The sequence below is a fragment of the Carassius carassius genome, chromosome 14, assembly GCF_963082965.1.
Source record: "Carassius carassius chromosome 14, fCarCar2.1, whole genome shotgun sequence".
Classification (NCBI taxonomy): Eukaryota; Metazoa; Chordata; class Actinopteri; order Cypriniformes; family Cyprinidae; genus Carassius; species Carassius carassius.
Window position 1 is genome coordinate 17,036,999 of NC_081768.1, and position 15,845 is coordinate 17,052,843.

General features: G+C 35.1%; 2 protein-coding genes and 1 long non-coding RNA gene across 3 annotated transcripts in view; 2 read left to right on the plus strand and 1 right to left on the minus strand.

The window, feature by feature from the left end:
- Nucleotides 1–48: 48 nt before the first annotated feature.
- On the plus strand, nucleotides 49–1,384 carry LOC132157191 (ragulator complex protein LAMTOR3). The gene is made up of 7 exons (XM_059566416.1): nucleotides 49–179; nucleotides 335–380; nucleotides 460–494; nucleotides 579–637; nucleotides 721–854; nucleotides 954–1,017; nucleotides 1,103–1,384. Exons 2-7 carry the CDS (start codon nucleotides 366–368, stop codon nucleotides 1,174–1,176), a joined length of 381 nt encoding a protein of 126 aa, XP_059422399.1. The 5' UTR covers nucleotides 49–179; nucleotides 335–365; the 3' UTR covers nucleotides 1,177–1,384.
- Nucleotides 1,385–2,074: 690 nt separating this feature from the next.
- On the minus strand, nucleotides 2,075–8,542 carry LOC132157190 (dual adapter for phosphotyrosine and 3-phosphotyrosine and 3-phosphoinositide-like). Its single transcript, XM_059566415.1, has 9 exons — nucleotides 8,329–8,542; nucleotides 5,688–5,810; nucleotides 4,473–4,606; nucleotides 4,263–4,393; nucleotides 4,115–4,162; nucleotides 3,881–3,943; nucleotides 3,705–3,790; nucleotides 2,577–2,664; nucleotides 2,075–2,375 (listed from the first exon to the last, which is right to left on the minus strand). Exons 1-9 carry the CDS (start codon nucleotides 8,385–8,387, stop codon nucleotides 2,355–2,357), a joined length of 753 nt encoding a protein of 250 aa, XP_059422398.1. The 5' UTR covers nucleotides 8,388–8,542; the 3' UTR covers nucleotides 2,075–2,354.
- Nucleotides 8,543–14,126: 5,584 nt separating this feature from the next.
- LOC132157207 (uncharacterized) overlaps nucleotides 14,127–15,845 on the plus strand; it is a 212,484-nt gene continuing 210,765 nt past the window's right edge. The window contains exon 1 of the long non-coding RNA XR_009437526.1: nucleotides 14,127–14,242. This is a non-coding gene — a long non-coding RNA (uncharacterized LOC132157207). The remainder of the gene's footprint in view (nucleotides 14,243–15,845) is intronic.

The window sequence follows — 15,845 nt, forward strand, 5'->3', positions numbered from 1 at the left end:
AACAGCAACTCCAACATGAACCACTAGATGACCGTGTTCGCACGGATTCTCCTTGGACGTGACGTTAGAACGGATATTACGTAACGTACACGGAAACGGCTTGTGTTTTGGTTCCCTGTCATGTGATGATCGCACATAAACAAATCAGGAACTTTTTATAAACCTGGGTTAAATTGAAGGTAATTTTGCGTATTATGCTTTAAACAAACGTGTACTCCATTTATAAAAAATGTACTAGATTAGACATGTTAGTAGTTAGAAACGAGACGATGAGATGACAATGAGATGTAATTTCATGTAATTTCCTCCTCGTTTTTTACTCTTTTTGATACAGGGTGCAGCAGGCGAGCTACATAGTCAATCTAATGAATATGGCAGATGTGAGTATATTTGTAATGCATTTGCTTACGTTTTCTTGGATGCGTTGCGTTCTTAATGCGTTTGATTTAATTATTACAGAATCTGAGGAGTTATTTGTATAAACAACTGCCGAGGTAAAACAACTTGTCTTGCATTTTACACAAGTTTTCTTAATTTTGCATTGGGAGTAGTAACTGATTATTTCTCTCCATCATCAGTGTTGAAGGACTCCATGCAATAGTGGTGACGGATAGAGATGGAGTCCCTGTGATCAAAGGTAACAGCATCACCTCTGACATCCAGGTCTGTTTATTTATCTCTTGAAGCATTATCTGAGATTTGGCTTGTTTTCCCTTTTAGTTGCCAATGACAATGCTCCTGAATATGCCCTGCGGCCGGCGTTCCTGTCCACCTTTGCGTTGGCGACTGACCAGGGCAGCAAGCTGGGCTTGTCCAAAAATAAGAGCATAATTTGTTACTATAACACATACCAGGTACTTTCTTTACACAAATCAAAGAACGTTTGACTTACTGCTAGTTAAGGTTTCTTGATATCTGGTTTTAATATGTTCTGTTATGCATTTCCTTCACAGATTGTACAGTTTAATCGATTACCCTTAGTCATAAGTTTTATCGCAAGTAGTAACGCTAACACAGGTGAGTCTCCACAGGTAGTACAAAAACCACTGAGATGCTTTAATTGTATGTTCATTATAATAACATAAACATTTTTCATATTTAGGTTTGATCTTCAGTCTTGAGAAGGAACTAGTTCCTCTGATTGAAGAACTTAGGCAGGTGGTGGAAGTAGCTTAGCAGTTATTCATCTCTGTACCATTAGGCATTTGGACGAGGATAAGAGAGTCGGATGTCTTGATGCCTCTTTGTTCTAGTCCCTACACACATATGTACATACGTAATGTTGGATGGTCTTGATGCTGTATGTCGTTTATGTTTATGTGTGTACCCTGCTCCTCTTTGTCTCCTAATTAATAAATTTGTCTAAAGCTTTGGTTTACAAAAATAGATTTTATTTATTGGCTTTATTAATACATTTTTACAATCTTGGTTTGAAAACAGGCATTATGTACATGTTCATTTTTAGTTAACACCACATTAGAGAAGAACTGCTACTTAGGGAATTTATCATTTTATTATAATTATACTTTGGTGGTCTATTGAGTGCTGCAGGTATTAAGTATTTTTGTAGCCTTAAACCCAGTAGCAAGTTGGCATTTTATCACTTTCAGTTCCATCATCCTGAAGATTTTTGAGTGTGAGCTCAAGTCTGAAACAAGGTTTGTGGTTATTTTTTTTTTTTCTTTTTACATTTTGGTCTACAAAGGTTGAAAACATTATTAAGCAAAACAAGGAGACTCATCTAATCACTAGTCTGCATTCACATCACCTTGTCATGTAGTGTATATAATCCCACTCCTGTGAGATATTCTAATAACTCTTAACTGGTGTTGTTTGCTTATAGCCTACATTTGGATTTTTAATTCCAGTGACTATATTTAAGCTTTAAAAAAGTTGGCCTACAAAAATATGTAATTACAGCAGCTCTCTATTCTGGAAAAAGCTTATTGCATCCAAAGGATTCGACAAACAAAATTGCAAACATGTATATAAGGGGGAATGTACATATGTTTGAAAGCAGACACACTGCTTAACTTGGGGTTGGAGAAGAATGAGGAGAACAAACTCACAGAAAAAAAAAAAACTTGTCAATTATAATCTCAATACTGGTAGTGCACCGTCTTCAGATAGCTTTATAAAGCACAATAGCATGGTGCCTTGGAACTGTGCTTTTCTTCTATGTAAAAACCTGTTATTCATTGACCAAAAGATATTTTAGGTGTGACCAGTTGTACAACCGTGATGCCAAGATCACAGAGCATCAGATGCAGTTGATGTATCCTCTGTATATACTAGTATTTAAATGTATACAGCTCGCATTGCTCCGCTACAACTTCTCTCCACGTTGAACATCATCATCCTTTCTTTATCTGTGACTGGAAATGCAGGGTAATCACCATTAGAGATAAGAACAACAGACAGACAAATATATTTGCAGTATGATTAGACTGGTAAAGTGTAGTCAGATTAATTTATTTCTACAAGAAAGAATATATTCTATTTGATTTGTTAACTATTACGTACATTGATTATTCATAGTGACTGTCCTTTCATTTTTAACTTTTGGGTCCTCTTACCAGTTTCCATCGCAGTATTTTAATCCATTCATCTGCCTCAGCACCAGATTTTGCACACAAATAAAACGTCCTCTCTGGGAACACCAGACTATAAGAAAGACAAAAATATTCTAAATCTTAATAATGAGATGTATTTTGAAATAAAAGGCTGAAGCATGAGCATGGGTCGGAAAATATGTGGGTAGGAGGAAGTCCATGTATAGGAGTTTCTGACTTCACTTCCTCATTACTCAGAATCACTTACATATAGGTAAATACCAGACACACAATATATATATATATATATATATATACACACATACATACATACATACATACATACACACACACACAACAGAATATTAGGATTTTGATATAAATTGTAATTACTTCCTATTATTACTTCTCAGTTTGTATACGGACAATGTGAATTTTGATCCATGCTTTGCAGATTGTCTGTGATGCTGATTTAGTGTGCACAGGAACTGTAAGCTGTCAGGCACTTGAATGCTGCAGATACGCCAGCTCAGTTGCCAAAAATAGACAATAATTTTATGGTTGGCTAATTGCAGAAGTTTCAGATGTAAAAACTACAGGATATCAAGTATAGCACAACAGAAAAGGGTCTTACTTTTTTTTTACTTTGCTTTTGTAATTGAATGAAACATTTGAAAGGCATCTCTATTACGAGTGAAATTCTTAACTGCCGTTCGTCATAGAGAAATTCAGAAATGAACTGGCCTCGTTGATTACATTTCTGAAGTTGAACTACAGCAGTAAACCAGGGTTATTATTATTGACTAAAAATAAAACCATAAAAAAATACAAATATACAAAATATAATTTTTTTTTTATTTATTTCATTTAGTTTAAGTCTAAGTAGTAAAATAACAATATAGACATTTTAGAGAGAATGTCAAACTTAAAATATAAGAACAAATGTAAAAAAATATAAAAATAAAATCTAATTCAAAAACTGTATATCAATGATACTAAAATATCTCTGCAGCCAACAGGATAAAGGATTGTAACTGTAATTACAGTTTCAATTTAAGGAAGTTGATATTCTTAAATCGTGAATTTTGCCAAAAAAGAAAACCTTGCATAATGTAGGTTTCTTGAATTATGACCATATTATAAATCCCTCACCAGAAGCAGTTAACCCTCTCCTGACTGTAATCAAACTGAACAGCAGAGCACTCCGTCAGATCCAGGGTTCGTATTGGCTCTACAAACTGAGGAGAGATTTTTTTGTGAGGTAAATAATCAACTTTAATAATTCTGATCTAATTATAAATCTCACTGAACAAAATACACAGACCTACCATCTTTTCTTTAAAATATTTAAGTTCATTTCTATTCAGTGTGAACCATCTCTGCTTCCAGTTCTGCCCAGAAAATAAATGAAGATGAACCCATGAAGCCAACAAAACTAGGTCAAGGTTTGCTCTAGAACTAGTTTAACCCAGTTATAATTTACCTGACATTTACTGCAAACCCTGGTTTAATTTTTTAAACAAGTATATATTGATATAGTAACCTACTGTATGTAACCATACCTTGATGATAGCTCCTTGTTTAACCAGATAACCTTCTTTAGTGCCAAGCTGTTGACAATATAAAAAGACTTTCAACTTTACACTTTCAAATATATGTGTGTGTGTGTGTGTGTGTGTGTGTAGGTCTGTATAATGTCACTTTACTTACTGATGGAGCATTAGGCACTAGGTCGTTTTCATGTCGACCTGTCTGCATGGCCGTATGCACACACACAGTCTCATAAATGGACGGTTCTTCCACCTGCCGTGGGTATGGAAACCGTAGCACTATCAGGTTTCCTTGGTTACAAACAGGAAACAGGGTCATTGTACCAAAGAAATGTACAAAAGCAGATTGTGAACTGTAAATATTGCTAACCTGTGTCACTGCCTAGCAGCGGCTGATTGGCAAGGTGACTGCAAAAATCCTGAAGGAAAGGAAATTCATTGAAGCCAAAGGAATATTTGCCAAACTGCCTCCGGACATGAAAGTGTTTCACTGAATCCTTTGCTCTAAAGGAGTTTGGAGATATAAAAGCAGTGAGGAAGTGATGTCTTGCGGTGTCTGAACTCTCATTATTGTTCATTGTTAACTTGTTTATAGAACTGTTGTATAAAAGCGATACCATACCTAGTTGTATTGAAATAGGCAGTTGATTATTTCTACAGGTCACACTCTATTAATGAGCTGCCAAAAATCGAGGCATTTAAGCATGGGTCAGAGTCACAATGACCAGGCAGGTTACTGCCTCATGGCTTTTGTGAATCAGATTCTATATATTTCAGTAGGAGTCAGAAAAAGTAGCTTTACTTTAAAGACACAAAACAAAGTGAAGTTTACAGCGGATACATTGAAAAGGGGGAACTGAAAAACTTAAAGTAATCTAAATAACCACAGAAAATAAGAGAAATGGAAAAATTAGAGGACTAACAAAAACCATATTGGTTCACCATTTTACTTTTTAACTTGCTTGCTTAATAAAAGGTCAGAGGGAAAATCATTTTAGAAATGTCAAGGGCCTATATTGCTGCAAATAACTTAAGGTCAGATAAGTTCACTTACAGTATTAAATATGTATATACTGTATATATACACTACCATTCAAATGTTTAGGGTCAGTAAGATTTCAAAGAAATTACTATTTTTATTTAGCAAGGATGCAATTAATTGATCAAAATTGACAGCAAAAATATGTATAATGTTCAAAACATTTCTATTTTAAATGGATCTAGTTCTTTTAAACTTTCTATTCACCAAAGTATCCTGAAAAACGTACATATTACTATTTTCTACATTGATAACAATAGAAAATGTTTATTGAGCAGCAAATCAGTATGTCAGCATGCTTTCTAAAGGATCATGTGACACTGAAGACTGGAGTAATGATGCTGAAAATTCAGCTTCACTGTTTTCAACTAAGTCTACCAAGTCTTTACTTATTACATGTTTTTACATTAACTTATTATCATGTCTATTGTCCTAGGCACACTTGCATACATTTTTCCATAAATTGAATGGAGTGTCTGAGCATACTGCACTTTAATATCATAATAATTTGCTTATAAACTTTTGTCAGCAGTGGACATTTCTTACCGAACAGACAAAGCAAAGCAGTCAAGTCCTTTGTTGCTGTTTCTGAGTAAAAAACTCCCATCCACCCCATTCGAAAGGAGAAGAGCTTCAGCTGCATGCCGGGACAAATCATAATGATACCAGCTACAGAAAGAAACAGAATGGGGCAGTTTTACACCAGGTCAAATTGTTACCAGACAGCTTTTTTGGAAATGGGAATCTGGGTCAGACAACACAACGGATATGTGTATCATATATTGATGCACAGGAATGATTTCTCTTAAAAAAAAGCTGACACGTCATTTGCATATTTTACTTAAATGGAAATCCATTATTATGAATTTCAAGAAAGATGTACACAGCACCATGATTTACGGTTTAATAGAATGATATTACAGAACAGCGGTATTGATATGGTGTTTGTCTGTCATTATGCCAACATAATAGTAATGTCCTAAGCATAATGTTATGGGGTTAATTTTATTGTAATGCAAAATAAATCAATAAATAAAATAAGCTATTAAAATGGTCAACTATGTACATGTTCTAACAATATTTGTTGTAAAACCTAATTTATGGATGGGATGATTCTCATGACTGTTTCAACAGTCCTTTGATAGTCGAGTGTAAAACATCCACATGCATTACCGTAATTATTATTGACGTGAAAGTGCTTAGAGGTCATGAAAATAATGTCGCAATTTTAAACAAACAACTTAACGAACGATCGAATGAATTAACATATTGGTCCTAAAACAGGCTTCTTTTGGGGTGAGGCCGTTTGAGGTGAAACCCATTGAAAACTTGCGATACACACTGAAACACTTGCGATACACACTGAAACCCTTGTTATACTACTTCTTCGGTTTTATGTTGGGTAGCACCAAAGTTAGGTGCATTATCGCCACCTACTGTATTGGAGTGTGAACCAGAGTTTACCCTTTCAAAACGTGAGAAAAAAATAATAATAATATAAAATAAAAATAAAAAAAAAAATCTTTTTTTTTTACATAAATACAATTAAACCCACTAACTGGAAGTTAAAGCTCAAATATTCTCCTCATATATTCTGACTAAATGAACCGAAGGACACGGGAAAGAAAAAAAAAAAAAAAAAAAATCTGAATTGGCAATAACACACGAGTGATCACATACGAAAAAGCCTAGTGTAAAGAATAACAACAAATACCTCATTTTTTAAACAAGTTTGGAAGGAGCCATATACGTGGAGAATATTTGAGCTATAACTTCCTGTTGCAATGAAATGACTTCCGGACACACTGAAAATGTTTATGCTCTCTCACACGCGAGAATGTTTAAAAGTGCAGTCTTTGTGCAGGCACAACAGTACGTGGGCGATTACAGGGTATATGCAAAGAGTTTCTATGTAACTGCATGTCTTTCATATATTTGCAAAGATATATAGTGATTCACTTGTACGCACAAGTGTTTCAGTGTGTATCGCAAGTGTTTCAGTGAGTATTGCAAGTGTTTCAGTGAGTATTGCAAGTGTTTCAGTGTGTATCGCAAGGTTTTCAGTGTGTATCGCAAGTGATTCACTTGTACGCACAAGTGTTTCAGTGTGTATTGCAAGTGTTTCAGTGTGTATCGCAAGTGTTTCAGTGAGTATTGCAAGTGTTTCAGTGAGTATTGCAAGTGTTTCAGTGAGTATTGCAAGTGTTTCAGTGAGTATTGCAAGTGTTTCAGTGAGTATTGCAAGTGTTTCAGTGTGTATCGCAAGGTTTTCAGTGTGTATCGCAAGTGATTCACTTGTACGCACAAGTGTTTCAGTGTGTATTGCAAGTGTTTCAGTGTGTATCGCAAGTGTTTCAGTGAGTATTGCAAGTGTTTCAGTGAGTATTGCAAGTGTTTCAGTGAGTATTGCAAGTGTTTCAGTGAGTATTGCAAGTGTTTCAGTGAGTATTGCAAGTGTTTCAGTGAGTATTGCAAGTGTTTCAGTGTGTATCGCAAGGTTTTCAGTGTGTATCGCAAGTGATTCACTTGTACGCACAAGTGTTTCAGTGTGTATCACAAGTTTTCAATGAGTTTCGCCTCAAAAGGCCTCCCATAATATTGAGATTTGTGGGATTTTGTAAAAGCCTCTGTTTAATTACTATAAAAATTAAATGTACACTGAAAAATAATGCTTTAGGCTACGTTTGTTTTGCTATGTTACCTTTTAACAACAACAAAAAAGTTGATTTATATAAAAGTGAATGAGCAATCAGTTTTCTTCAAGCCTTTCATTCACAATAGATGAGTAGGCTACATTGATAGAAGTATTTCCTCATTCTTTCGCTGACACCGCTATTTAACAACAAACAGGTGTAGCTACAAATCAAATAAACAACAACACTATCTTTTGCTTTTCATAAACTTATGCAGTTTTTTTTTTTCATTTTAACATTTGCGTATAACACTGTAAAACAATATGATAAACTACTTTCACAAACAAATGTAGGTCATGAAACGAGGATCGGTGATTAATACACAAACTTAATTTTGGGGAGCTTAAAAAAAAAAGTGTATGGTTATTGCGCTTAACTGAGATTATGTGCTCTCTGTCTGGTAAAGGATAGCCTATTATTATTATTTCATGAGTTGTAAACATGCTTTCAGACAGGTCCAAGTAGGTCAAGAAAGAAACGGAGTGCTGGTTCACCTGACTGACTCCAGCTCGTCGAGGTCTTCCCCGTTGCTCCGTCTTGAGCTGACACTCATGGTGTGATCTGCAGGGACTGGATCGAGCAGGTTTTCAGTGCGCCGCTGGATCACTGTCAGTCCCTCAGACAGGTCGAAGTAAACCGCTGCGCACGTACAGCTGCTAATTACGCTACAATCGAAAGCGACAGCACAGGGAAGTCCGATAGATCCGCCCACAGCTGACACATGAGTGTCGTTTTAATTTAGGGAACCATGTGCTGATTTTGTACTAGTTCTTACATAAGACTTGCCACGGTTAAACCAGCTCCAGCACAAGCAAACTACGCGGCAAAATGTAACTCATTCAGCAAGTAAAATAATTAGGCAATAAGGTAGGCTACGTGTTGTGAATATAGTCATTATGGCTGAAGGTGTTAGGTACGACGGTTAAAGAATATAAGGACACAATAGTATAAGAACAAATCAAGTAATTAGACCGTAATTTTATGAAACATATTTCTAGAGGGCTAAATATGCAACAAATCAATCATCTTATGGACGCTAATTTACTAATGAGGAACATAAACAATTCGTCACAGAGTCCTGTGCTTATAAAATCATTCTTGATAGTAGGAATGTGTGCGCACCTACCTAAGCTAACTGATGATTAAATGCAGACTTAGATTACTTTACACAAGATACTCAAAATTAATCTAATTAATGTTGAAAAAAGAAAATGCATATTAGTAGAATGTTGACAATGCCAAAAAGGATTAACAATAAGTGTCCAGTATGAGTAAATGCTCATTGTCACAAAAAGTAGTATAATTGTGTATTATTTTTATTAATGTACATCTTAATTGATCTAAAAAATATGAGAGAAATGCTTTCAGATTAAAATAAAATATGATTTATTTTATTTTATTTACTTGTTCTCTGCCTTCAGGCCAGGGGACTGTTTTACCTTGCCAAATAATTCAGTGCTTGATTTAGACTGAATCTCCATTTGAATCACTTTTTTCCATTACCCTTTAGCTAATTTTTCATAGTCTACATAATATTTGTTGAAGCAATGATATTGGCTGCATCCAACAGGTTAGCCACCTGACTTGCTGCTTTGTTGTTATTATTGGCAGAGTAAGAATGCTCCAGATCTGCTATGTGAGACGTGAGGCGCTCCCTCTGGCATTATAATCTTAATGATCTTGCAGTGTGTTATGTGCCTCGATGTTCAAATCTTGTAGTGTGTGCATGTTTAATATTTGAGGGAAGATAATCTGCAAAGATTCTCCTTATTCATGTGCTGCAACCAGATTTCAAATCGGTTATGATTGTAAAACTCCTGTAGTGTGATCTCGGCTTTAGGAAAAGCTGGATGAGTGATAACTTGTGCTCTAAACGGAGTGGAGAGCACTTTAGGCACATAGCTGTGTCTTGGTTTTGAGGACGACTCTACAGCCAGTATAAGAACAGTGGTACATGTTCATTTAGTCCCTAATGCATTTCATTGTTCTATTGACTATGACTCCCTGCTATAATGTGCTCTTTAGCTTTATACTTCAAATGATTAGATGGGAATGGAATATGAAAACCAGTCTACAAGACACTTTCAGCTTTTTTTTTTTAGCTCAAGAGACATTTCAGCTGTTTCCCAACTCTCATGCAGCTGAAAAAGAAACTTCTGAATCTAATTCACAAAAAAAAAAAAAAAAAACTAATAGGTTGCTTTGTTTACAAGTTCACCACAAAGCACATGTAATATGCAAGTGGAACTGTACAACCTATTTAGTTGACTCAGCTAAAAATCTTAAGAGGCCATGTTCCCTTGGGAAAATTAACTTGAATTATGCTATTTTCAAACTTAATTTGTTCAGCAATATTAACCAGTATAGTTCAAATGTATTTTAGGTGAACATTCTTTCATCAGAAACCTGCCAGTAAAGGTAAATCCTGTGAAAATGTTGCTATTGTATATATTTGTGGGTCTTAGTAACTTTACATTTCTTCACGTGTAATGATGTATGATATATGAATACCTGTGAATAATAATGAATAGTACACCCCCCCCCCCCCATCCCAAAGTAAAATTATTATTATGCAGATTTATTTGGCTAGGGCACATCCATTGCTTACAATTTAAAGGTTTACTCAACCCCAAAATGAAAATTTTGTCATTAATCGCATACCCCATGTCGTTCCAAACATGTAAAAGCTTTGTTCGTCTTCGGAACACAACTGAAGATATTTTGGATGAAAACCGGTAGGCTTGTGACTGTCCCATTGACTGCTGAGTAAAATACACTGTCAAAGTCCAGAAACTTTTCGTACTTTTTTATTAAACTCTTTTACTCTCTGCATCACCGTATCGCCATTTTGGAGAATATCTACTGAACGCAAACTGCATACACAATTTGAATACTTAACCAGCTCATATGGCTATTTTATCACTAAAAACAAACAGGTGTTGTGCGATCATTTAAGACACTTTTATTAGCATTTACAATGACAATATATAAAACAGCAATTCACAGTGCAACAGTTACGGGGATTAACATACTGTAAATCCATTTTTCTTTATTCATACTTTTTATTATTTTTTACCTCACTAGAATAGCATTCTCCATTTGAGATAATGTTTTTCAATCCCCTTCACCTTATCACCCATCCAACATTTCAGTCACAAATATATGCTGATTGCTAGAATCCACACACAAAAATTGTTAACTTGCACAAATAAAATAAATTGAAAGTTAACTTGAAAAATTATTACAAACAAATAAATACATAAGTAAAATGAGAATTTGAAAAGTTTGTCATATTTTGCATCTCACCACCAGGTCATTACCCTTTACCTTAAATAAATATCAAGTATTTACTCCACATTATCCTATAAACCAACTAGTCTTACTTTTTTGAATACTGCAACTTTTGCCTTTTTGAGAAGGGAGCTAAAAGACTAACTACCGGTAGTAGTATTGTTTTTAAATGTAGAAGCATTAAATGTTAATTTTACATTCAGATATATTTATTTATGTATTTATTTATTTATTTATAAAACAAAAACAAAGGGCCTATGACAATTTCAGCATTGTGAAGGGCTAAATAGTGCTGATTGAAATTAACTGAGTGATGGCTTTTGGATGCTCCATATAACTAAATAAAAAGTAGACAGCAAACAGATACTTCTGACATCTCTGTGTTACTGGTGAGCATGGCTGGACTGGCCATTGGGCATACTGGGCATTTGCCCGGTGGGCCAACGTGCTTTTTGGGTCGATATATCTCATACTCATACTTTTTTTTTTTTTTTTAAACGGCCCATAAAATTTGTACATCGGCGGCCCATCCGTTTTGTTTTGTTTTGCTTTGCTTAATTGGCGGCGCTGGGTTTGTGCCGGTGTAATGCATTGGTCAAAGTCAGTGTTAGTTTTTTTTTTTCTGACAGACCAGCCCATGAAACACGTAGATCAGCAGCCCATTGGCTCTTTTCTTGATTGACACTGGCCTGGCCCAATCACAACTTTAAACAAGTGAGCGAGCGGTGGCAGTGTCAGTGTGTATCTGTAAAAAAATATGGAGAAGAAAGGCAAGCAATGTGCAGATAAATAGCGTGAAAAAAATAGAACCAGGCCCTTAAAGCAGACACTGTAAACTGTGTCAAAATATATGTTTTCTGACCTTCATCAGCTCCTGTGGCAGATGATGATAGTGAGGACGGAGGATCAGGAGAGAGATGAGAAAGTGTAGAGCCTGCGGTAAGCATAACTACTTTCAAAACACTTAGGCCATGTCATGAGTGTAGATTATTTCCACATCTGCATAGTTGACGATTACCGCAATTCACTAGAAATTTAATAAGAGGCGTTTGTAAACCATTTTTTCCGCCAAAATAATAGCTTGATGCAGTTTGCGTCAAAATAAAAGATCATGTGCTTATCTCTTTCAAGTATAGAAATTGGTACAACTAATTAAGAAAGTTTCCTTTTTTTTGTGCATTTGTTTTTACAAAATATGGCTATTACTGTCATTGGATTAATATTATAACTATTATTATGCATAGGTGTAATGTAAATAGACACTGTAACTAAAAGAGGTTTGAATTTTTCTTTGTTTAACTGAATTTGGGTTGGAGCTTTTAATTTTGAACTCTCAAAGTGCACCAGATTAATGAATTTAACATTAAAATGCACAAAATTTTCTCACGGGGGGGCATGCCCACGAACCCCCCTAGAAGGACCGAGGACACACCACCATAGTTTTAACAAAAATCCTGTAAGAAACACTGGTATTGCTATGCCAGAGCCGCTTATAGCTTGTTTTAGGATTCACCGCTGTGGAGTATAGTTCAACTGTATTAATAAATATACAATTTTGACTTATTTCATCTGTTAAATCTCACTTGTTCCTATACTCACTCATTACAGGCGTTAGTGGTTTTAATGAATAGGAGTTGGTATGCATATAATTAAGGGCGTGCAAAGATGGGTGGTGTTTATGATCATAAAGTGGGCCGGTCTGGGCAAAAATGCCCGGCCCGATTTTTTGTCCCAGTCCAGCCCTGCTGGTGAGGCATCCATTTTGATGCTAACTCTCCTTGCGATGAGTACTCTTGACATCCTATTATGGGGATACAAGTCAGAGAAACATTTATTACACCTATGAAGAGTACAATACAACAGGAAAAAGAAAGAAAATCTCTCACTATTAAATCAAATCTTAAAACTTACTTGAATTAGAGAGGAGTGTGGTGTTTTCATCTGAATGTAGATGACCAAACAAGTCATGCTGCATTCCATAGTCCAGAGCTGCAGTGATGGTGCAAAATATCTGTAGCAAGTTGGTCATGTTTCCCCTGACTTCCACTTTTCAGCACACTAATAACTAAAAACTTTAAAAGTGATCTCTAATAAAGGAATCAACCAAATACATTGTGTTTAGAATAATATACAATTACTTTAGCAAAACGAATAATTTACTATACTATAACTACAACCACCAAATACTCACAGTTATCCACAGAAAAAAATATATGGAAACATCTCCATCAGCTTCGTTGTTCTTCTGGGTTTGAATTATATATTTGAATTCATGTTTATTACGGCTGTCTAACGGTGATCAGATCTTTTCCTATACGTATAAGTTAACTTAGGTCCAATAAAATCTACAGTATCTAAAATATTAGGATATAACATGAACTCTTGCCAGGATTATTGATCAATTCACAACAGTTTTTATCAAGATACTTATACTTTAGGGATTCATGTTAAAAAAGACAGACCACCTGGCAGAGAATTGCACAGGCCTGGACAACGCGATAAACCACCTTTCTTCTTTTAGCTTATTGAAATAAACGTGTAACGTTATGCTAACTAAAAAAATGACATAACTGAAATAAGCTGACATTTTCTCACTTCCCATTGTAATCGTAGTTCTCCCGAGCGCAGTGCAACGTGAACCGTTGAAGTTTAAACAGTTCAACACAGAAACACACGTTCAAGTAGTTTCTTTGCCGTTTATGTCAAAGGTCATTGCATCTGTTTGGAGGGATGAGTTATAAGAGCCTTTTAGAATCTAAATGAAACCCTGAAACTTCAAAACTCCATACGATAGGAGAGCTGTGTGGCATCGTACATGACATGATAACTAACTCAGGTGCTGATTAAATAGCAGACGTGTAGGCATAACTTACCTATTAATAAATGGATAAAACTGTCCATATTGCTATACACTGTACACGTATTTCTACCTGATAAGTTTGTTGGTATAAGTTTATAGGTTTATTCAGCAAAGGGTTAGTTCACCGAAAAATTAAAATTATGTCATTAATAACTCACCCTCATGTTCCAAACCCGTAAGACCTCCGTTCATCTTCGGAACACAGTTTAATATATTTTAAATTTAGTCCGAGAGCTTTCTGTCCCTCCATTGAAACTGTGTGTACGGTATATTGTCCATGTCCAGAAAGGTAATAAAAACATCATCAAAGTAGTCCATGTGACATCAGAGGGTCAGTTAGAATTTTTGAAGCATCGAAAATACATTTTGGTCAAAAATAGCAAAAACTACGACTTTATTCAGCATTGTCTTCTCTTCCGTGTCTGTTGTGAGCACTGTTGGGAACGTTACTTTAAAAAAGTAATTAGTTCTAGTTACTCACTACTTGTTCCAAAAAGTAACTGAGTTAGTAACTGAATTACTCTATAATATAAGTAACTCGTTACCAAGGAAAGTAACTACTTGCGTTACTGTAAAAAAAAAAAATAAAAAAATAAAAAAATAAATAAATATATAAATATATATATATATATATATATAAATATATATATATATATATATATATATATATATATATATATACAGAATCAATCTCTCAAGTTTTCTCTTCACAGCAGTTCAGTTAATTTAGATGTTAGGCCTTTTTTCAGTATACAGGATCACGTGCCAATTATTTTAGAATAAACTTGACAGTGCAGACATACATTTTTATTTTCTTAGTAAAATTTAAATCAAATAAAAAATATGTCTGGACATCTTTCCTCGGTTGTTTACCTGTTGTGTATATGTACAGATTAAAGCAGTAGTCAAGTTTTATAGTTTTGAGTATTTTATTGCAAATGTACAAATGGCTCACATAAGATGTAAAATAATGACTATAAATAATGTTTTCTAGTCAGTGACTCAAAATCCTTTTAGGAGATCATTCTGGATTATTAATTAACATTTTCAAAATTCAAGCATTCACTTTCATAATGAAAATAAAATTCCATTGAATTATAAAAAGCAATCTAGCATTCATCATAAAATACTGGACTGGTCCGTTTGTAATGCATGCAGTCAGGATGTTCACTGTCAGACTGAACACACAAATGGACATCAAGGACCTTGGGTCATGAATACATTAGCTCCTGTTTATGTTCACCTCATTTTATTCCTGAGCAGGGAAAGTTAATTTAATGTAAAGGCCTCGTTGTATTAAACTTCTCCATGATCAGATATCAAACAGACACAGTTATGCTTCTCCTAATTATTGAAAGATTACCAGAAAAATAAAATCATTTAATTTGATCATTCCTATATTCTCAAAGAGTAAGACCATCATTTGCAGTTTGCTTGAATAAATATGACTGTGGGAATTTGTGTTAGTTTATGCACACTAAGTGTGCAAGCTCATTTTCTCATGATCTATGCAGTTGTGAAGCCAAAAATTGAGTATTGCATTAAAGTAGGAGCAAAGGCGCCACAGTAGGTTGGCAAACACTAGCCACATCCTAACCCACAATTCATCCTCACAACTCTGAGGTTCTTGCGTAATTCTGGAGTGCATGTGTAATTAAAAATGTCACAGCCATAGCCTTGTGAAATGTACACAATTCTCTGACTATCTTTTGTCTACGAGAGCCAGCCTCCAAGTCTACTCTGCGATCACTGGACTGGAATGAGTTTGCAATGCAGTTCATGTGTAAGCTCCACAGAGCCCAGGTACTTTACATCAGAGTGAAAACACTTAGTGGGCAGAGAAAAGCCAGATCTGACTTC